A 20,749-nucleotide genomic window follows, 5' to 3' on the forward strand; every position below is an offset into this window, starting at 1 on the left:
TTTGAATTCACTATGCACTTAGAGCACGAGGGACACAAGAGCTCTTTTTTTGGGTGGGGGGCGGGTTGTGTGACCCCGCCAATGCTGGTGGTCCCCGAGAAAAAAAATATAAATTCCGATGCCGAGCAAGGCTGATATCACGTGCACAAGGCGCTTACTCAAACAGCCTTCAGCCTTCATGTGTTGTTGACGGGAGCGGGAGGTACAGGTACTCAGCCTGCCACCCAGCGACCAGTATTATCATCAGCCTTCCCAGCCTTCCTAGCCTTCCCCCAAATATCCTAAATATAGTACTACAGTCCTGCACCAAGGACAGAAGATTACTCTCCAACTCTCTCCAACTGCATGGTAATCACTATAATCGTGGTAATCATTACCAATCCCGCTCACTCTCACTGGCGCGTCTACTGCTCCTGCAGTTATTTAGGTGAAATAGTCAAATAAAGTAAGAAATAGTAAGAAATAGTAAGATTATTGCCAGCGAATCCTTGATCCTTCCATTCCTTCCGTCGAAGCTATTTTACCAGACAGAGTATAGGTATAGTAGTATAACAGAGTGTTACCACTACTACGTAGTCCACTGCGGCTAGCCTCACATCAGCTTACGACTGCTTTCGGCGCAGACCTCAATTGTTCCGGTGGCTCCGCTCACGTTGCATCAACAGTGGCTTGGCTTTATTTGTGTGTGTGCCGCCGTCCTCCGTACTCCATTTATGCGATAAAATACTGCATAGACTTGTTTACTACAACACCAACACCAATATACATACAATTTTACTAAATTCCTCCTCTAAAAATCATTTTATCGTGCAAACTCTACCCAACTTCACCGTTTATTCCTTAACAACCTCCCCCCACTAACTGCCGCAAATACTACTCTACTAACATCCACTGTAACGGCGGGCCAAGACGCCGTTGTGGATGTTGTGGGTGTGTCTGCTGGGCGTCTGGTGGGTATCATAGTAGCATGTACTCCCTGTACTCCCCAGGGAAGGCTGTGTCGGCTGGGCGGCTTGTTGATAACCAACCAAACCTCAAACCTGAGACTTGGGTCTCCCCAAAACCAAAGTCAACCCTCTTACCACTCACTATTATGCTGTGCTGTTCCCTCGTTCCTCTCTCTAGCACATCCTTACTCTGTTAATATATTCTCCCATCGTTTTTATACAGCATTTATTATTCCTTTGTCGCTCGTTAAATCAAAGGCCTTCGAAAGCCTGAAACATAACAAGACCCCTAGAGCGCCAGACCAACCACACCTTGCTGGAGATAAAAAACGATACAACAAACGCTCGCTGCATGACCGGTATATAAGTGCTATTTAATCGCCCTGGGGTTGGGCTATTCGTCCGTTGCTCGCCGAAGTAGGACGTGAGGTCTCAGGTGTATATAGCGTCATATTCTTTGCGTTATGAGGTTCTTAAGATGCGTTGCGGCGGCCCTCATCAGCGCCAGCTTCTCCCATATCGCCCAAGGTATGTTTCCCCAGCCGTCATATTCGCCGGGCAGCTCCTGACAGAAATGATCCAGCACATTCGGTCAAACGAGCTCCTCTCTCATATCTTTCGATTGTCGATGAACCGGTAATACACACGCCGTCGCATCGTGTACATGCGCAATCATCTTTCGATCTTACATTCCATCTGCATGACCGGCAGCAGTATATCAAGCTGACGCTGGACCCCAACGACGATGTCATAGCCGAGGGGGCAACGGTGAACTATATCGGGGCTGATGGGCAGGTGCGAGAGGTGGAACTGATAGAGCGGTCGGATCATAGGGTTTTCAAGGGCCATGCGTGGGTTCGCACTCATGAGGATACACAATGGACACATGCGGGTTGGGCGAGAGTGGTGATACATCGGGACGGTGCGGATCCGCTTTTCGAGGGAGCATTCAGGGTTGATGGGAACCATCATCATATTCACCCGAGGAACTCATACGTCGCGACGAAGCATGAGTTGGACCCGTATGTGGAGGATGATAGGGAGGATATTATGATTGTCTGGAGGGATTCCGATATCACGCCTGATGAACCTAACAGGGAAGAGCTCAAGAGGGATGTGAACACAGGGTCGTGCTTGTCGGATGATCTGACATTCAACTTGATGCCCGAGCATCCAGTGTATTCTCAAGGATATTCCCAGTCTCCTGTCATGAGGAGGGGCGAATCCTACTGGGGATCCATCTCGTCAGGATCGATATTCGGCAGAGACATCGACCCCACCGGAAACCTACCCGGAAACGGAGCGGCTGTCAACCTCCTGAACAGCATTGGAAACCCGGCCGGCTGTCCCACCTCCCGCAAGGTCGCCCTGGTTGGAATCGCAACGGATTGTACATATACCAAATTCTTCAACTCGTCGTCATCAGTACGGGCCAACATCATCACGCAGATGAACTCGGCATCAGTGCTGTACGAGGAGAGCTTTAACATCTCTCTCGGGATCCAGAACCTCACCATCACCGACGGTACATGCCCAGGAGTCTCACAGGTCAACACACCCTGGAACCGGGACTGCAACTCTGGTCTCCAAATCCAAGACCGCCTCAACCTCTTCTCAGCCTGGCGAGGCGCAAGCCCAGACACCAATGCCTACTGGAGTAAGTCCACCCCTCTTACTTGATAATTCCCTCCTAACCTCCCTAGCCCTCCTCACAACCTGCGGCACCGGCTCCGCCGTCGGCCTCTCCTGGCTCGGCCAAGCCTGCGTCAACACCGCTCAACCCTCCACCCAAGGCGGCTCCAACGACACCGTGTCCGGCGCCAACGTCGTCGTCAAGACCGACACCGAATGGCTCGTCATCGCCCACGAAGTCGGCCACACCTTCGGCGCCGTCCACGACTGCGACTCCACCACCTGCGCCGACGGCAAAACCGTCGCAGCGCAGCAATGCTGTCCCCTCTCCAAAGACACCTGCCCAGCCGGCGGGAAATACGTCATGAACCCCTCCACTGGCGTGGGCATCACCAACTTCTCCCCCTGCAGCATCGGAAACATCTGCAGCGCCATCGGCGGACAGTCCGTCAAGACGAACTGTCTGACAAGCAACCGCAATGTCCCTACCATTACTGGTTCGCAGTGCGGCAACGGCATCGTCGAGATGGGCGAGGACTGCGATTGTGGCGGCGCGACAGGGTGCGGCGATAACCCCTGCTGCAACCCCACGACCTGCAAATTCAAGACCGAGAACAACGCCGTCTGCGACCCCTCGAACGAGGACTGCTGTCTCTCCACCTGCCAATTCGCCACCAACGGCACGGTATGTCGCGCCTCGACTGGGGACTGTGATCCCCAAGAAACCTGTTCCGGCACCGCAGCCACGTGTCCAGCAGATGCACACGCGGATGAAGGCTCCAGCTGCGGTGCTAGCGGCGACGGATTGACCTGCGCGAGTGGACAGTGCACGTCGAGGGATAAGCAGTGTAAGACCCTCATGGGACCGCAGTACTACAAGTGCAGCGACGATGGGTGCCAGCTCTTCTGCGCCACCGACGCCTCGCAGTACTACTGCGAGGGGCTGACCCAGAATTTCCTCGACGGGACGAAGTGCGGTGGAGGGGGGAAATGCAGTAACGGCGTGTGCAAAGGCTCCACAGTCGGCGGGCGGATTAAGGAGTGGGTGGACCAGCATAAACCCCTCGTTATCGGCATCAGCGCCGGCGTCGGCGGGTTGCTACTGCTGGCGATTCTTAGCTGTATAGTCAGCTCCTGTAAGCGCAGGAGTAGACAGCGGAAGTACGTCGCTAATACTGTCCCGCCGAGAGGCCAAGGGTGGGTGCCTCAGGGGCAGGGGAGGGGGTATGCAGCTGTTCCGCCGCCGCCGATGCAGCAGAGGGGCATGGGGGGGATGGGGATGCCGATGGGACAGATGGGGCAGCCGCCGCAGTATGAGTATGGCGCGGGCGGACAGCAGTATGATGGGCAGTGGAATGTGCCGCAGCGGGCGTATGGAGGCCCGCCGGTTAGGTATGCGTAATATCTGGCGAGTTTGTTTGGGTGCCTTGGTCTTGTTTTAGGGGTCTTGTCGTCTTATTGTTTTGGCGAAAATAGCATTAGGGGGGATGGAAGGTTGGGATTGGGGTTGGGATATATATTTTTAAGGGCTTGCATGGGGTGTGGGTGTTGTGATACATATTGGAGGGGAGATAGAGAGATGTCCACGGCCTTTTGTATAGGATGGATGAGCTGTGATGAATACCCACGAAACGAATTACCCAATTTTGTCATTATCGTCATGCCGTGATTGTCGTGTAGAGCCCCTGAACTCCGTGTCTGTCCTTTTACCGCTGCCCCAAACCAAGATCCCCAACTCCAAGCTCCCACCTGAAAACCCATACCTAAACTCCCAACCCCAACCCGAACTCAAATCCATGCCCAAGCACGAAAGCCACTCACTCCTTAACCCCCCTCCCCGACCGCTTCGCCTTCGCCTTCTTCGTCTTCCGGGGTGTATCCTCGTATCCACAGAGGAGTTTCGTGAAATGCAACCTCGTCGACGGGATCGTCTATCACTTTATCAGTTCATGTCCATCTCTCTTTCCCTTTTTACCCTTCCCCGAGAGTCAGGCCGGGGAGAAGGGGGAGGGGAATGAGAAAAAGGTGCGGGAAGGTAAAGTCAGGGGTAGAAAAAAAGGGGGGAACGAACATCCTGCCTAGCCTGCGCATGCATCATCAACAGCTCCGGACAATCCAGTATCGTAGCCGCCCACCTCCTCCTCTCAACCGCCTCATAACTGTCGTCTGTATAACTCACTTTCCTGTTTTCAGTCAGCTTTTTACCCATCCTCCCTTTACCCCACTCCCCTCCTCCTCTACCTCCCCACCCTCACCCTCCCCCACGCACCCCGCCGCCAATGCAAAAAACACAAGGGGAAAAACATACTCCTCCCTAACCCCATCCCCCTCCCCCTCCCCCCCCGTCCCCCCCTCCTCCCCACACCACACAGCTTCCCCAGTCTTGGGACTTTTATTCCTCGCCTGCCTATCCCTCTGTACAGCTTTCAAACTCGACGTAGCCCCCGACGTCGCAGCTGGTGTCGCGACAGCAGGTGTCTGTGTGGAAGCCGAACTCGTAGTAGTCGTATTGTTGGTGGTGGGAGTAGAATGCGGTTCCGTAGCCCCGAACGCGAGATGGGGTGTTGGGATGCTTGTTGGTGTTTGGGTGGGGGGGCTTGAGGGGGGAGGGGGGGAGGAGGACATCGTTCCTGGGAGGGGGGTGTTAGCTGGGGTTGTATGGAAGAAGGGGGAGGGGGAGGGGGAGGGGGGTGAGAGGGGTACCTTGGGTGAGTTATCGTCGTCGTGAAGGGTTTGACAGAGCGAATAGCTGTAGTTGTGGTGACATATATATCGATGTTGCTGCTCACCAGCTCCAGCTCCAGCATGAGCTGTAGCTATGGTCGTCGTCGGTACCCCACAAACCCGCCTGGTGGTGCGATAAGCGACGATCTGCGGGCGGATAAGATTTAGATAAGATTAGCGAGGGAGGGTAGGGTGGTGAAGCTTAAAGTTGTCCGTCCGTGTAGTGCATGGAGTCTTGATGGATGGAAAACAGACATATGTTTTTATTCAAAGAGTTTAAAGCCCCGAAAGGTTTTACTAGAAATATATACGATGTCTCTTCTAGGCATACTTATAAAGGGCTCATAAAAATTTCTTTCTCCTATGAATATATGTCCAGCAAAGAATCACAATTAAAAAACCCCCAACTCTTGACAAAATTATTATGTATGTAACTTCTATTCTCATAGAAAATCCCTATATGTATATCGCAACTCAAACACGCCTTCCCCGCCCAAAACAAACACAAGACTACACCCCAGAATCCCAAAACTCATTCCAATTCTACCCATACATGTGTGCGTACAACCCTTGCCCCATCCGCCATCCCCGAACGATTCATCGTACAAAAAGGGTATTTCGAATAATCGCTCACCGCCACCCAACCCCCACCGCCGCCGTCCCCAGCGCCTATTCAATAGAAATACATTGGCCGCGGCAAAATCCCCCAACCCCCTTTTTTCGAATCTGTTGTGTATTCATTCCCTCTGTACTCCGTTATGTATTGCATCTGATAATGACCCAATCCCGATGCCCCTCGCCCTCCCCCTCGAACCCATGGTGATGCGTACTGAACAGTAAGGATAAAATTGCCGACAGGCGTACAGGGATAGATATGACCATCCCCCAATGGAACCAATATGCTGAGCCGTAAAGAGGTCTAACTCCAAGAAAACTAGGCGTTACCGGATATATTAAGTGACTGTAACCTCCCTCAAAGGTCAATTAACAGCCACATCCGTAACTACAGGTATAAATTTGATCACAGCAAGCTATTCGAGCATGTTAGTTCTGAACCATAGAACCGAAGGCCCAATCGCGACGCCAGGATAACTTACCATGCTATTAACCCCATACGCCAATCTCTTCCCATCCGCGTCCCAGCACAAGCAATGATGGTACTCCTCCAACGCCGCCCCATTCATCTTCGGGCTCTGCCAACCCGGCTCCTGGCCTCTAACCCAGCGCGCCCTCGGGAAACTAGGATCCGCCATATTCCAGATCAGAATATGAGAGTTCGTCGTCGCCGCCAGGAAAGCGCCGTCAGGTGTGAATGCCAGCGCGAGGACTGCAGCGTCCATAGTCATCGTCTCGACTGGCTTATTGAAGTCTGAGCGGGAGTTCCAGATGTTGATGGAGCCGTCTTCGCTGGAGCTGGCGAGGAGACGCTCGGATTGGTCGTCCGACGAGCTGGGAATTGGCTGCCACTTCATGGATGTTATGGCGCCATTGTGAGTTGCCATGCCTACGCGAGTAGCCGTGGAATCAAATATCTAGCAGCGATTAGCTGGGAAGCTTATTATCAGATAGTAACACTTACATCAATAATACCATCGTCATTGGCAGCAGCGAGAAGATTGCAGTGTGGGTCATATGCGAGACTTGTCGGCCCTCCTTCCTTCCGAATGTCGTAGGTTTTGGTGCGGGTTATTTTGCCCTCCTCAGAAAGATTGAAGCTCGCAAGAGACTCCCCATTGCACACAACGAAATCAGACGGGCCAGTCCACACGGCATCCAACGGCTGGAAGTTAGGCCCCAAATCAAAAGTCGCTGATTCATGCTTCGGTATAGTAAAGACAGTAGCCCAGCTGCTCGCGCCCTTGCCATCGGTGGAAGTCAATGCCAGCACGGTCCGGTCTGATGCGCCCCATCGGAGACAGATGACCGGAGGGTAGCCGAGTGAATTGAACTGGTCAATCCGCGAACCACCTTTACTCCAGATGCTGATCTTGCCAGTCCCATCACAATCGCTAGCAACCGCCAGTGTCTCGCCATCCGATGCCCATGAAATCGAGCTGATCGCTGCCCCATGCTCATTCTCGTCGACAAGGTCCTCAAAAGCGGGAGGCGGCACGTGACCGTCAATTTGTGGGGAAGGCGTACGCGAGGGGACCGTCCATAAGCGGGCTAGCGTATCCATACCCGCTGTGGCCAGACGTTTGGGATCTCGTGGGTTCCACTCGCAGTGCAGGAGAATCGGGTGGTTTGTCGTCGACGTCTGCGCCAGCGTGAGATACGTCGTTTCGGCGCTGAGTTCGGCGACCTTTTCTATCTGCGTGCCCTTCTCGGGCCCGCTGGTGACTGGCGCCGGCGTCGGTACCCGCTCCACCTCGACTTCTCGGGGTGAGGGATACGCGTGACCATTGCTGATCGCGGCTGGAGGAGCCGCCGACTCGTCGAGATCCATAGGCGTAGTAGTAGAGTCAATGCCATTTTCGTAGCCATTGCTGAGTTTAGTACGCTTTGCCGGTGATTCTTGCCTTGCCTGTTGAGACCTCTCCTCCGTAGAGCGCTTGCGCGCGTTTGCGATCTCGTCACTGGACGCCAGTGGCGGTGACAACGGGGCGACAGGGCCGAAGAATCCTGTCGCAGGCGGAGCAGCGACGGCGCCACGACGCGACTATCAAGAGTCAAAATGCTGCCCGACTTGCCACTCCATCATAAGCATTAATTGGGGACTGCGACATACCTGGGCGGATAGGCGCTCTGCTTCGTGATACAGAAGGCCGCGCTGCAAAACAGCCACTAGCGCATGGTTGTTGACATGGGGCGCAAAGTCAAGAGACTGCGGATCGCTCACGTCCCACTCCGACTGTAACTTGACAGCAGTCTCGCGATAGTCTACAACAGATTGTTAATACAGAAAACGTGATGCAGACACCGGACCTGGAGATCACGGGGGTAGAGGGGGATCTGGTTAGGTGGACATACTTGACTCTTGCAGATACCTTTTCGGACAGTGTTAGCGACTGACTTGGCTGTGTGTGTATGTGTGTACCTGCAAAAAACCAGGGCGGCTGGAAGGATGATGGGGGGTGGATGGGGGTTGAGAGGGGTTAAGCATGTACATACCTCCAGACGAGATAGTTGATCCTGTCAGAGTTGAGCTCCTCTTTGGTCATGGCTTTAGGGGAAGCTGCCCTTGCATGGGAAGCAAAAGCGCGACGGTTTGGGGGTGATGGGTGATGAGGTTGTTGAAGAGTGGGTTGAGGAGGAGGAGGAGGAGTGAGTGATGGACGTAGCGTAGACGATGGTAGTAGGGTAGTAGAGTAGAGGGTAGTAAGGGTAGTTAGTAGTAGTAGGTAGGAGGTAGGAGGTAAGGAAGGTGTCGGGTAGGGTCGAGACGAATATGTGAAGTAGAAGCGTGGATGTTTGCTGGCTAGTAGAGTAGGCTAGGATAAGGCATGGCCGAAGTAGAGTAGTCGAGTAGTGTCGAGGAGAGTAGAGCTTGAGTAAAGTGAAGTACCAGTTAGAGCGATTTGCAGTAGTAAATAGTAGTGGAGTTACGTTAGAAGTACAAGCAGCGGGTGTGGGTGTGTGGTTGTGTGGGTGGTGTGGGTGTGGATGTGGAAGAAGTGGATGATGGGATGGGAGGGAGGGATGGATGGGATGGGCATGGGGAGTGGGAGTGGGAGTGGCAGTGGCAGTGGGCGTATACTGTAGTATGTATTTTGCAGGGCAGCCATACACACTACAGCCCAGTATAGTACAAAATTCAGTTTGCTGTACTAGTGGGCGCCAAGGAAGTTTCTGTGTCAGCGGCCGGTACTCTAACCGCAAGGATCGTAAAATTGATGGAGATCAGCGCGAACCCCGAACTGACGCCTATGCCGAAAACACTACTACGGAGTACACCACGCAACAGCCACCACCACTAAGCAAGCCAGGTCTGCGGCCGGGCTAAACAGCCTTGGCTATTCCTGCGCCCTATTAAAAGTAGACCTTGGCTTGACCTTTTTATCACGTGCCTGTGTTTGACGCACGTCATGATCCTGATCCCTCTCTGCTTTGCGCCGGGAGGAATTACTATGATCCATACGTTCCATACTACACGTATGTGAGTATGCGCGTATGCGAGTATGTAAGCGATGAACTACTCTATTACTTATAGCTATAGCACTCTATTCCTACGATAGGTGTACAGAGATGGGTTACAACAGTCAGTCACTCGAACACGGAGAACTCTGTGCTGTACATACTTGTGCCGTACATACACTACTGTACTCCGTAGTGCGGAGAACGGTACGTACCCGGTTAGAGTAGTCAGATCAGATCCTCCTGTGTAAGGGAGGGAGAGGCTGCTTCCGTCTTCACATTTTCCCTCGCCTAACACCCCTAATCCACCCTAGCGTCGTTTTACCACATCCCGACAGAACAATGCCATACACTACACATCAAGGGCAAAGAGAGAGACATGTGACCCAGTGAAACCTGAGGCACGCAAGCAACCCGCAGTGAAACCTCAGGCACGCAAGGGACAATACTCTGAGCCTCGTCCCTGTCTGGACGCTCCCAAGGTGGAGCTTGTCCAGACGTGACGGACGGGACGTGGTAAAAGGCTCCAGCCACAGCCTCACCAAGAATAAAGCTAAAGTTCGAGTATAGATCAACAACACCACCACCTCTGTCTTCACGACTACACCACGACGACACGACTGCGACGGCCACGGCGACAACGACCACACCCACCACCGCCAGCCACCTCCTCCACCACCGCCCACCATGGCAATCCGCCTCAACCTCCCCCCCATCACGCGCGGCCTCCTCCTCCTCCTGCTCTTCCAATCCCTCCTCTCAGCCGCCGTGCACTTCCAGCGCCCAACCGAGGGCCTAGTGATCCCATACCTGACGCTCATCCCGTCGATGTCGCTCATCTACCCCTGGACCTTCGTGACCTCCACCTTTGTCGAGACCAACATCTTCTCGCTCGCCATCTCGGGGCTGACGATCTGGCATGGAGGCCGCTACCTCGAGCGCGCGTGGACGTCGAGGGAGTTTGCAAAGTTTGTTGCGATGGTAGCGTTGGTTCCTAATGTTTATACATTCTTCACGCTGGTTGTCATGTACGCCATTACCGGTGACGTGACATGGTCGTACGTCCCCCCATATTCTTTCGCCCTTCATCCCCCCTCCCCCTCCCCCCTCCCACCAAAATCTTCTCAACCAAGCTAACCCCACCCACAGCCTCACCCCCATCTCCGGCACCACCGCCCTCCAAACCGCCCTCCTAACCGGGCTCTCCCAACTCCTCCCCACCCACACCATAACCCTCTTCCGCGGGCTCCTCTCCCTCCGCCTCCCCCGCCTCCCCCTCCTGCACCTCCTCCTCGTCACCCTCCTCGCCCTCCTCCCCATCTACACCATCTCCGCCCCCCTCCTCTCCCTCTCCGGTTTCCTCACCGCCTGGGCACACCTCCGCTTCTTGCGCCTCCCCTTGCCTGATCTCGATTCGCCGGGGCCGCTGAGGGGTGATGCATCGGATGCGTTTGCGTTGGCGCAGTTTTTCCCTGAGCCCGCGAGACCATCTGTTGAGGCGGCGGGGGATGTGTTGGCGAAATTGGGGCTGGCGCCGAAGACACCGGTGGTTGTGGCGAATCCTAGTCAGGGAGGTGGAGGAGGAGGGGGAGGAGGTGGGCAGAGGCAGGGCGGGAGAGCGGAGAATGAGAGGAGGAGAGCACTAGCGCTCAAGGAGCTGGATTTGAGGTTACAGGCTGCGACGGCGGCGAGGGCGGGGAAGGGGGGGGAGGCGAGCGAGGTTAAGCAGCCGGAGGTGGGGGAGGTTATGAAGGCGCCTGAGGGGGGGGAGCAGGCGTAGGGGGGTGCTGGAGTGGGTGTGTTGTTTGTTTAGTTTTTGGGTTTGGGTGGGAGGAAGGGAGTGTACGATGGGATTGGGATTAGGATGAGGATGAGTATGGCGAGTGTATATGAGGGAGGATGATGGATGAACAAGGTGATCGATCGCAGACCGCAGTGTCCGCCGCCTCTTCGTGTATGTTTGGGTGCGTTTATATACCCAATTCGTTTATTTTGCCCGGGGTATATATTATATATGTAGTGTATTTCATATCTATCCAGCTTCACTTACAACATTATCGCCCTCGTCAGCCCCATTCATTTTCTTCTTCTGTCAACCAACCCCTTATTCCCCCCATTGGTGTGAGACCGGCCCGGAAAACCTCCACCACCACACAATCCCGAACTTTCATCCCGTGTATCGGCACTGCACTGTACTGCGCTGCACTCTGCGCTGTGCACTCCCACTCCCACTCACTGGTATGCACACTCACGCCTCTGCATACGCGACGCACCGCGCATGCATATTTATACCCCCCGGCCGCCGCGCCCCACCGCTCGCTCAGCTGTCATCTGTACTGTCGGCATGTCTATCAGTCAGGTGTCTCTGAGTGTCTCTCAACCCATCCGTCCATACATATCCGTCAAACTGTGTGGGTAATGAGTTGGGATGTGCTATGTCTATGTCTATCAAACAATGTCTTGATCTGTCCGCCCACCCGCCCGTCCGTCGAGCCGTGTACACACTCAGTCAGTCAGGTCAAGTCAGTCAGGTCAAGTCAGTCAATGAGTGAATGTTACGCCCCTTTCCGCAACGCCACGCCCACAAGCCACAGAGCCTCCACCCACGTACGTCCGCAAAGGAGACGCCCCACCCGGTTCCGCGATCTCAGACAGCAGATGTAGGTCCCAATAGGGTAACACAGGTACGGGTTTGTTGGTGTTAAACACGCCTTGTCCCCGTTCTCAGACAACTGGGAGGGAGGTGCTAGACAGGCAGGACAAGGCAGGACAAGCAATACTGCTGCTGCTTTGCGATCCCGTTGCCCCCGATGTCAGACAGGGGGATATTTGACAGCGATACATACCTGCCAGATACGGGTGCGTAGGTCCGGACCCGGATGTGATGTATGTAGGTGTAGATGGGAGGGGGAATCCGGGGATTAAGCGTTTTTTTTGTTGAAGGCTTGCTTGTTGGTGGAGGAGGGCTGTTATTGTTGTCGTTTATGTAGTGTAGTGTACTGTCACTTACTGTCATTTACTCACTTAATTTGGTAGCTGGACCGTAGCGGCCCGTGAAGTCCTTACACTCACACTCGCACTCACACTCATCATGGCTCGCCGCCACGCCTTCTCGTCATCTACGTATTGTATATTTGTCCATCCCCATACCCATACCTCCACACACATCACATCACATCACATCCTCATCCCCAATCCCTGCCCTCGCCACCCCCATTCCCACCACCACCACCACCACCACATCCCCATCCCGCCCCTGCCGCCGGGTGGCGATAGATGAGCGAGGCCCCGGGTTATCTACTGTACTAGAGTACTATTGGTGTGGCCCGTCCGATCCATTCCCATCCATGCCGCCGATGAGTGTGTGTTGGTGTGGATGTTTCCGATTCTAGAGCACGGTGACGCTGGTGGTGGTGGTGGTGGTGGTGGTGGTAGACGCATCTTACCTAATTCATCCCCATCCCCATCCTCATCCTATCCTTACATCCTCATCCTCCACCTCTCACCACGCAACGCCTCTCAGCCACCCATCCCCATCCCATCCGCATCCCTAACTCCCTAACCCACGCCCAGCCATCCAAGCACCATCCAAGCACCACCACCACCCACTCCTCCCCCAAGCCAACCCTTCCCAAACCGCCGAGGAACAGCCAAGACCGGCACAGCACCGAAACAAGGTACATCCCCAAAAGTAACGCCCCAGCGCCTGCATACGAACCACGATGAGCGGCGGCGCTTGCGGACGGTGCTCGGGGAGGGGGAGTGGATTGGGGATGGTGGCTTGGCGGGATTGGCGGGGTGTAGGGTTGGGGGGATGTGGTGTGTGGTGTAAGAGGAGATGGGGGCAGGGGTGGATGGGAGATGGAGAGGGCAGGGGTGGGTGGATGGGATGAGGGCCTGAGGCTGAAGGGGATGGTGCTGCGGGTGGTGCTGCGGGTGTGGTGTGTGTGTGTGTGTGTGTGTGTGTGTGTGTGAGGGAAGAGAGAGAGGGATGATGAGGGAGGAGGTGGGTGTGTGTACAGCAGAGATACGATATACGTGATTTACGTGATGCGACGATACAATACACGATGGATATAGAAACACCACACCACACCACACCATCTATACCCATCAACGCGTCCCCGTGAGCGCGTGGCTAAGTGCCTCACCACCACCACCACCTCAACTGCCCTCCTCCTCTCCTCTCATCCTCGCCTCACAACACCACACATACTAACCACCCCAAGTGGACCCCAATCCATCACACAGTGGAGCCCCCATCCAGCTCCAACAGGAACGAACACCCACCAGCACATCATCATCGTCCCCATTCCCATCCTATCCCATCCCATCCCTCCTCGCCGGTGCCGGTGCCGGTGCCGGTGCCGCCGGTCGATGGTTCCTCCCGTGCCGATCAAAGATTTTTCCTTTTTTGTGCACGCACGTTGCCTCTAGCTTGAGGCGTGAGTGAGGCTGCTCATCCTACCGTGTACTGTACTGTCTGCACCCTCTCTCTTTTTTTTTGGTGGTTCTCGGAGTGAGTGGGGTGTTTGTGGGGGGTACGTATTTTACTTTACTGTACTGTACTGTTACTGTACGGAGTCTCTTGTCGTGGGTAGGGGGTTTGCTTGCTTATGTGCGCGCCGGGCGGGCGGGCGCCAGGTGCGACGCTTAGGTGCGTGCTTGTTCTTGTTCCTCTCCCCTCCCTTGTCCTTCTCCCTCCTCCGCGCTGGCGTGTGCGTGTGTGCGTGCGACCACCCTCCTCCGCCCTTCCTCCCGCCACCCCATTGTCGCGCACCACCACCGCGGCGGAAGGTACAGACAGGGAGGGTGTGTGCTTCATACATACATACAGACATACAGACATACATGTGTGCGCACGGTACGTATCTTCGGTGAGTACAGCAGGGCGTGCAGTGTAGATACAGCGTAGATGCAGATGCAGCTGTCTGCCTGCCTAGGTACATACATAGATGCATCGTACGGCATTGGTGGTGTGTGCGCGATGAGGTACGAGGGATGGGGATGGGGACGGGGATGGGCAGCGTGGTGTGGCGGCTGGCTGGTGGTGGTGGTGGTGGAGTGGCTGGCTGGTGTGGCTTGGGGGTGCGGGAGATGCGGCGGTATGTACGGGGGACGGGGGATAGGATAGATGCGATGAGGTGCAGGATGTGGTGGAGAGTTGTATGGATTGTCGGCGTGGTGTGCCTGAGGCATCGCTGACTGGGAGTTGACTAGAACTAGATTGACTGCAGGAAGGGTGACGGAGTGGGTGTAGGCGTGGTGGGCGGGTGAAGGGTACGGCGGTAGTCACCTCTAACGGTAGTACCTGCGAGGGAAAGGAAGGGCGAGGGTGATTGATCTGCTAGGCTTACCCGTAGATGACGGATGGCTTGTTGGGAGGGGGGGTGTTTGACCAGCACCAGCACCACGGCAGAAGGAGGAGGCTAAGGCTAGAGGGTAGAGGCAAGAGGCTAGAGGCTAGACGACGGCTGCGGTTATGTGTGGTGCGTGTCTTAGTACGGGGGTACTTTTGGTTAGTAGTAGCTAGCTGTACTGTGGTGGTGCAAGTAGTAATAGTGGATACAGGAATAGTAAGAGAGAGAGAGGGAGAGAGGGAGAGAAAAAGAAGTGGATCCCACGGACACAACGCGATCTAGCCTCCTCCCTGCTGTACTAGTTAGTTAGTTAGTTAGTGTATACGGAGTGACATCCACTCTGTCTGCGGATACACAGTACGGAGGGTACCGTACCTAAACACCACCCAAGCACGCACTCCATCGTAACGCAACGCAGTGCAGTTACATAACCTGCAGCCACACCCATACCACCACCCACACCATTTTCTCCACACAACGCGCTAACCCCAACCCTGCACTAGTAGGGGCTAGCTGCAGTGAGATGTGCACACACGCATCTACTCTACCCCCTCGACACATCGGGCTATACTTAGGCGTTGGTGTGAGGCGATGGGTGGGAGATCCACTTCTTTCTTTTCCCTCGCACAGTCCCTTAGCGTGGGTGGGTGGGTTAGGGGAGTTTGGAAGGGAGGGGGGTGTGTGTTGAGGGGGAGTTTGGGGGAGGGTTGGGGGTGTGTGGGTGAGTGTGTGTGATGATCGTGTTGCCGTTGGGGATGGTGGATGGGTACGGGGAGGGACTTGCTGTGTGGTGTTCATGGTGGTGGCGCTTGTGGGAAGGGGAGAGAGTGAGTAGTTGGCAAGAAGCAGCATAGAGAGTGAGCAGTTAGCAAGAGAGCAGCAGAGAGAGTGTGAACAGTTATTAGGAGAGAACAGCAGTTGGCAGGAGAGTGATCAGTCAGCAGCAGAGAGACCACCACCATGTTGTTTGATGGGTGGTGGGTTAGTATGTGTGAGCGTGGTAATGTTATGATGTTCGGCGTTGTTTAATGTGGAGTGCCTGTATATGTATGTGTGTGTGTACATCACGGTGTAATCGTATGCAGGTGTACCTCCCGCTCCCTCTCCCTTGCTCTTCCCTGCTCCTCCCTGCCCTATTCTGTTATTAACCTTCAACCGTGGAATGTATGTACCCTCCGTGTCTCTAACCCGTACTATCCCTGCTGCAGTAACCTCCAATTTACCACACCCACCACACCTACCACACTTACCACACCTTCCCTTTCCCTTTTTGCCGCAACTTGCCATCATCCACCCTTACTTCCCAACACACATCTTCTGCCTGTTCCCCCTAGCTCGAGCCTTTTCCCCTTCCCGCCCCGCCACACATCTACATGCACTTAGAAGTACTGACTTAGAGTATCTACACACATAGTACAGCCACTCTACACTTGGTCTAAGTGTGAGTACCTCTAACTACCTCTAACTCCCTGGTTCTATTATCGCTCCGCTTCGTCTTTTTCTTGTCTCTTTCTCCACTATCCTCTACTATCCTCCACTAAAATACTAATGTACACACCTTAACTCGCCCTTCCCGCCTTGTTCGCTCGGCCGGCCGCTCTTTCCCTTTTTCTCCATCCGTCAACCACAGTCCCTCTTCCCTCTGAGTTTCTCCTCCTCCTCCCACTCCTCTTCTTTGCCCTCTCCCCCCCAAAAAATCTTACTTCAACTTAACTTAACTCGTACCCACTCATACGCATCACATACGCATCCACCCACCCACTCACTCCCTTCCCCCATCTGCATCCACATCCGCATCCACCCCCCATCCACTACTCCATCCACTCCCCCCTCCCCCCATCCCACATCCACTTCCACCTTCCCACCTCCACCTAAATCTATACCATACCCCCATTCTCAATCATAACCCCAACCCACAACATTTTAACAACTATACACCCAAAAAAGTACCCACACACCCACCACCTGACATTCACACCCCCCCTTCCCCCGTCTATCCCTTCTTCATCTTCGCCTTCTTGGTTCTTCTTCTTCTTCTTACCCTTCCACGCCTCACCACGTCAACAACAATCATCCTCATCCACCACCACTTCCACCCAACCTCAACCTCTTCCATTTACTTCTTCTCTTCTTTCATTACAACACCCTTTTCAACACTACAATCTATCATCACACCTTATTCACCAACAGCCGCCCATCCTCACTTCTCCAACTCAGCCCCAGACACATCGTCGGAGAGCTCGACCATCATTCGACTGGGCCCTCACCCCAGCCGCAATTCGACACTCTCCCTCCCATCGACACCAGACACCGAAGTGCGCGGGTCACACTAGCAACCTCACCACCTCTGCGTTCTGCGCATTGCGTCGCGACAACACCGCCAACTTCTTGCCGCCTCGCGCTTAAACACCGTGCCTTCGCTATTGATGGCGTCGCACCACCCCTCGCCTCCAGGTGCCATGCACCGGATGGCCCCTCACCACCCCTCGCCCACCGCCGCGCTTCACATGGGGCAACAGCACCAGGGCCCGCCGAATGGCCCTCCCGGCCCTCAGGCAATGGGTCCCGGCCCCGGGCAACAAGGCCCATGGCCAACCGGACCGCCGTCACAGAACCTCCCCGCGATGAACGAGGCGGTCTGGATGCAGATTGGTAGGCTCACACGTTCGCTGCTAATGAGACGCACGCGCTGACTGACTTTGCGCAGGGAGCTTCCTCGAACTCGTCAATAGCTCGGATGAGGCGATCGTCGCGTACGAGCACGCGCTGCGTGCCAATCCGCACTCGATTCCGGCCATGACGGCCATCGCGGGCATCTTGCGACACCAGGAGCAGTTCCCCAAGGCTGTGGACTTCATCCAGAATATCCTCAAGCTCGACCCGAGCAATGGCGAGATCTGGGGCAGTCTCGGTAGGCAATCAAGATTCATCTACGCTGGGCGCTAAAACTGACTCCCACAGGACACTGCTACCTCATGATGGATGATCTCCAGCAAGCTTATGCTGCTTATCAGCAAGCGCTGTATCACCTTCGCGATCCCAAGGTTTGTGTTTGCCAGATCCCTCTTAGAATTGCCCGGTCTAACAGAAACTGCAGGAACCTCGACTTTGGTATGGCATTGGTATTCTCTACGATAGATATGGGTCATACGAGCATGCAGAGGAGGCCTTTTCGCAGGTTATGCACATGGCGCCAGACTTTGAGAAGTCCAACGAAATTTATTTCCGCCTTGGTATAATTTACAAGCAACAGCAGAAGTACGGCCTGTCTCTGGAGGTATGTGTTTCTCTCTCTTGCAAGGCGCATTTCTAACGGTTCCGGCAGTGCTTCAAATACATTGTTTCGAACCCTCCAGCTCCGCTCACCGAGGAGGACATCTGGTTCCAGATTGGCCATGTCCACGAGCAGCAAAAAGATGTAAGTCGGGCCATTTTTGGACAACCAGCGCATTCCTAATATTTCATAGGTCGACAACGCCAAGCTTGCATACAGGCGTGTGCTTGATCGCGATCCGAATCACGCAAAGGTCCTCCAGCAGCTCGGCTGGCTGCATCATCAGCAGAGCCCGAGCTTCGCCAGTCAGGAGCAGGCGATTGAGTACCTGGAGAAGTCTGTCAATTCTGGTATGTTTTTTCTCCCTCCATATTTCAGCTCGAAGGCGACACCGATTTAACACGTGGCAGACAACAACGACGCGCAAAGTTGGTACCTCTTGGGCAGATGTTACATGTCACAGCAGAAGTATCCCAAGGCATACGAGGCCTACCAACAAGCTGTCTACCGTGATGGCCGGAACCCGACTTTCTGGTGCTCCATCGGCGTCTTGTATTACCAGATCAACCAGTACCGAGACGCACTCGATGCGTACTCCCGCGCGATACGCCTCAACCCGTACATTTCCGAGGTCTGGTACGACCTTGGCACTCTGGTAAGCTACATCCTCCCGTGCACGCTGATCCGTTCGGGACATTGCTAACCACACCTGCAGTATGAGTCGTGCAACAATCAGATCAGCGATGCGCTCGATGCGTACCAGCGCGCGAACGAGCTGGATCCCAGCAACGTCCACATCAAGGCACGCCTGCAGCTTCTCCGAAGTGGACAAGGCATGCCGACGATGAACACTGCTGCGCCGATTCCGCAAGATGTGCATCCCAATGCGTACCAGCCCACCAACGCCGTCGGTCCGCCAGGGCCTCAATGGGGAGGCCCATCGCAAGCAGCGCCACCAGCGCCATCTGGGCCACCAGCCGGCCCTGGACCAGGAAACTGGCCCACCAACAGGCTGGCTGAGATCAACCCTCCTCCGCAGCCACCGAACCCGTACGAGCACCGCGAGGCAGCCCGAGCCCCGCCGCCACCACCTCGCCAGGCGAGCCCAAGGGCGGATCAGCAGATGCGGCCATACCAAGAGCCGCGCTACCTGGGCCCGGTGCCACCGCACCGTGCGGCGTCTCCTCACCCTCTTCCTGGACCATACCCAGGACCGGGTGTCCAGCACCCACCAACGATCCAGCAGCAACAGCCGCCCCTTGCGCCACCGCAGCCACACGCGCCTCCATCTGGTCCCGTGCGTGTCTTGAATCCTAATTATGGTGGCCCAGCACCAAACATCCTTCCTCCCGCACCGCCGAACGGACTGAACGGGCCACCACCTCCAGGCGGTCCAGGACCGATCCCGCCGTTTGGCCGCGGGAACAGCCCACACCCTGAGGTGCGCCCGATCCTCGACAACAGGATCTCCTCTCCCACCGCAGCCTACCCTCACCAACAATACCAACCTCACGCCGAGACCCCCACAACCGGTGGCATCGCCAACGGTGCCCCCGCGCCCGCCTCCGCGCTCGCCGCCGCTGAAGCCGCCGCCGCTGAGCGTAGAGACGAGGGTCCTCCCTCAGTAGGCCCCAAGCGCGTTCGCGAATGGGAAGACGAACTCCCACCTGTGCAGAAGAAGCCCGCCTCGGAAGAGACCCGCGCACACATGAACGACGTGCACCACCGCCGTCCGTCCACCCCGCCACGCGAGACCTTCCGCCGCAACTCCTCTGAGGCACGTCGCGAGGACCAGCGCAGGGCGAATGAGAATTACCACCCCAGCGAGGCGGCGCATCACCCGCTGACGCACACGGTGCCAACGACTACGCAATTGCCGCCTATGCAGCCCGCTGCTACGCCGACAAGGGAGTCCCTCCCGCCCCCACCATCGGTGGGCAAGGATTACCCAATGGTTGACGCCCCTGTGGAACGCCGGAGCCCGCAACAGCTTCCTCCACCTCCACCACCACCAACGCAAGCCCAGCCGCAGCCACCGCAGCCGCAGCAGGCTAGCCCGCCGACGCCTGTCCCGGCGCCGGCGCCGGCGGAGGAGCGCGCCGCGAGGAAGATGGATGTAGATGAGAATTATGATGATGAAGGGGAGGAGGAGAAGAAGGCGCCCAGCACGAATGGAGCACCGCCTTCGGCACCTGGGTCGGCTGGCGGTGCGCCACCAGCGGAGGGAAAGACGGAGTCTCCTGAGAGGGCGAATGGAGCGGGTCCGGGGTTTTTGGCAAATGGACAGAATGGCACGCCGACGCAGGCGGCTACTAAGGTTGAGGGGACTGCCTAAGGTGGGAGGAGGGCTTGTTTTGTACTTGGAATAAGTAAGAGGGGGTTTTATGAGGAGGAGGTTGTTTTACGGCATACAATTACATTCTTGACGAGAGAACCTTTTTCTTTGTTTAGGGCTGGTCAACTTCTGGGAAGCGGGGATAGGAGGGGGAATTTGGGGGATAGGGGGGGGGGATTATGGTATGATAGGCTAGTGCTAGGGTAGAAAGCGAATAGGGATATTTGATTCTGAGTTGGGGTTTTTGATGCAAAAGACGGATGGAGGATAGGTGGGGTGGGGTGGTGTATTCGATTTTACCTGTTTCTTGGGGGTTGGGTGGAGCAATTGGAGAATGAAAAATTATTGTGCTCTTAAGTCTTCCGTGTACTCTCTCGTGTTGTGTGAACATGTTGATTTCACC

The 20,749-nt window shown here is 55.4% G+C and overlaps 5 protein-coding genes across 5 annotated transcripts; 3 read left to right on the plus strand and 2 right to left on the minus strand.

Annotated features, from left to right (window-relative positions):
* Nucleotides 1–720: 720 nt before the first annotated feature.
* Nucleotides 721–4,221, plus strand: VE01_06298 (uncharacterized protein). The gene is made up of 3 exons (XM_018275750.2): nucleotides 721–1,475; nucleotides 1,531–2,604; nucleotides 2,651–4,221. Exons 1-3 carry the CDS (start codon nucleotides 1,412–1,414, stop codon nucleotides 3,979–3,981), a joined length of 2,469 nt encoding a protein of 822 aa, XP_018128607.1. The 5' UTR covers nucleotides 721–1,411; the 3' UTR covers nucleotides 3,982–4,221.
* Nucleotides 4,086–5,527, minus strand: VE01_06299 (uncharacterized protein). The gene is made up of 4 exons (XM_018275751.2): nucleotides 5,283–5,527; nucleotides 4,888–5,209; nucleotides 4,651–4,762; nucleotides 4,086–4,510 (listed from the first exon to the last, which is right to left on the minus strand). Exons 2-4 carry the CDS (start codon nucleotides 5,202–5,204, stop codon nucleotides 4,397–4,399), a joined length of 543 nt encoding a protein of 180 aa, XP_018128608.1. The 5' UTR covers nucleotides 5,205–5,209; nucleotides 5,283–5,527; the 3' UTR covers nucleotides 4,086–4,396.
* Nucleotides 5,528–5,710: 183 nt separating this feature from the next.
* Nucleotides 5,711–8,940, minus strand: VE01_06300 (uncharacterized protein). The gene is made up of 6 exons (XM_018275752.2): nucleotides 8,415–8,940; nucleotides 8,274–8,290; nucleotides 8,032–8,183; nucleotides 6,883–7,962; nucleotides 6,401–6,835; nucleotides 5,711–6,334 (listed from the first exon to the last, which is right to left on the minus strand). Exons 1-6 carry the CDS (start codon nucleotides 8,462–8,464, stop codon nucleotides 6,284–6,286), a joined length of 1,785 nt encoding a protein of 594 aa, XP_018128541.1. The 5' UTR covers nucleotides 8,465–8,940; the 3' UTR covers nucleotides 5,711–6,283.
* Nucleotides 8,941–9,747: 807 nt separating this feature from the next.
* On the plus strand, nucleotides 9,748–11,157 carry VE01_06301 (uncharacterized protein; the record flags this gene model as incomplete). Its single annotated transcript, XM_018275753.2, has 3 exons — nucleotides 9,748–9,893; nucleotides 9,948–10,435; nucleotides 10,527–11,157. Exons 2-3 carry the CDS (start codon nucleotides 10,065–10,067, stop codon nucleotides 11,155–11,157), a joined length of 1,002 nt encoding a protein of 333 aa, XP_018128542.1. The 5' UTR covers nucleotides 9,748–9,893; nucleotides 9,948–10,064.
* Nucleotides 11,158–16,360: 5,203 nt separating this feature from the next.
* On the plus strand, nucleotides 16,361–20,491 carry VE01_06302 (uncharacterized protein). The gene is made up of 8 exons (XM_059463783.1): nucleotides 16,361–17,389; nucleotides 17,445–17,648; nucleotides 17,699–17,781; nucleotides 17,835–18,014; nucleotides 18,063–18,155; nucleotides 18,205–18,361; nucleotides 18,422–18,666; nucleotides 18,727–20,491. Exons 1-8 carry the CDS (start codon nucleotides 17,164–17,166, stop codon nucleotides 20,344–20,346), a joined length of 2,808 nt encoding a protein of 935 aa, XP_059319535.1. The 5' UTR covers nucleotides 16,361–17,163; the 3' UTR covers nucleotides 20,347–20,491.
* The last annotated feature ends 258 nt before the right edge of the window (nucleotides 20,492–20,749 follow it).

The sequence above is a fragment of the Pseudogymnoascus verrucosus genome, assembly GCF_001662655.1.
Source record: "Pseudogymnoascus verrucosus strain UAMH 10579 unplaced genomic scaffold scaffold_35, whole genome shotgun sequence".
NCBI classification, from domain to species: Eukaryota; Fungi; Ascomycota; class Leotiomycetes; order Thelebolales; family Thelebolaceae; genus Pseudogymnoascus; species Pseudogymnoascus verrucosus.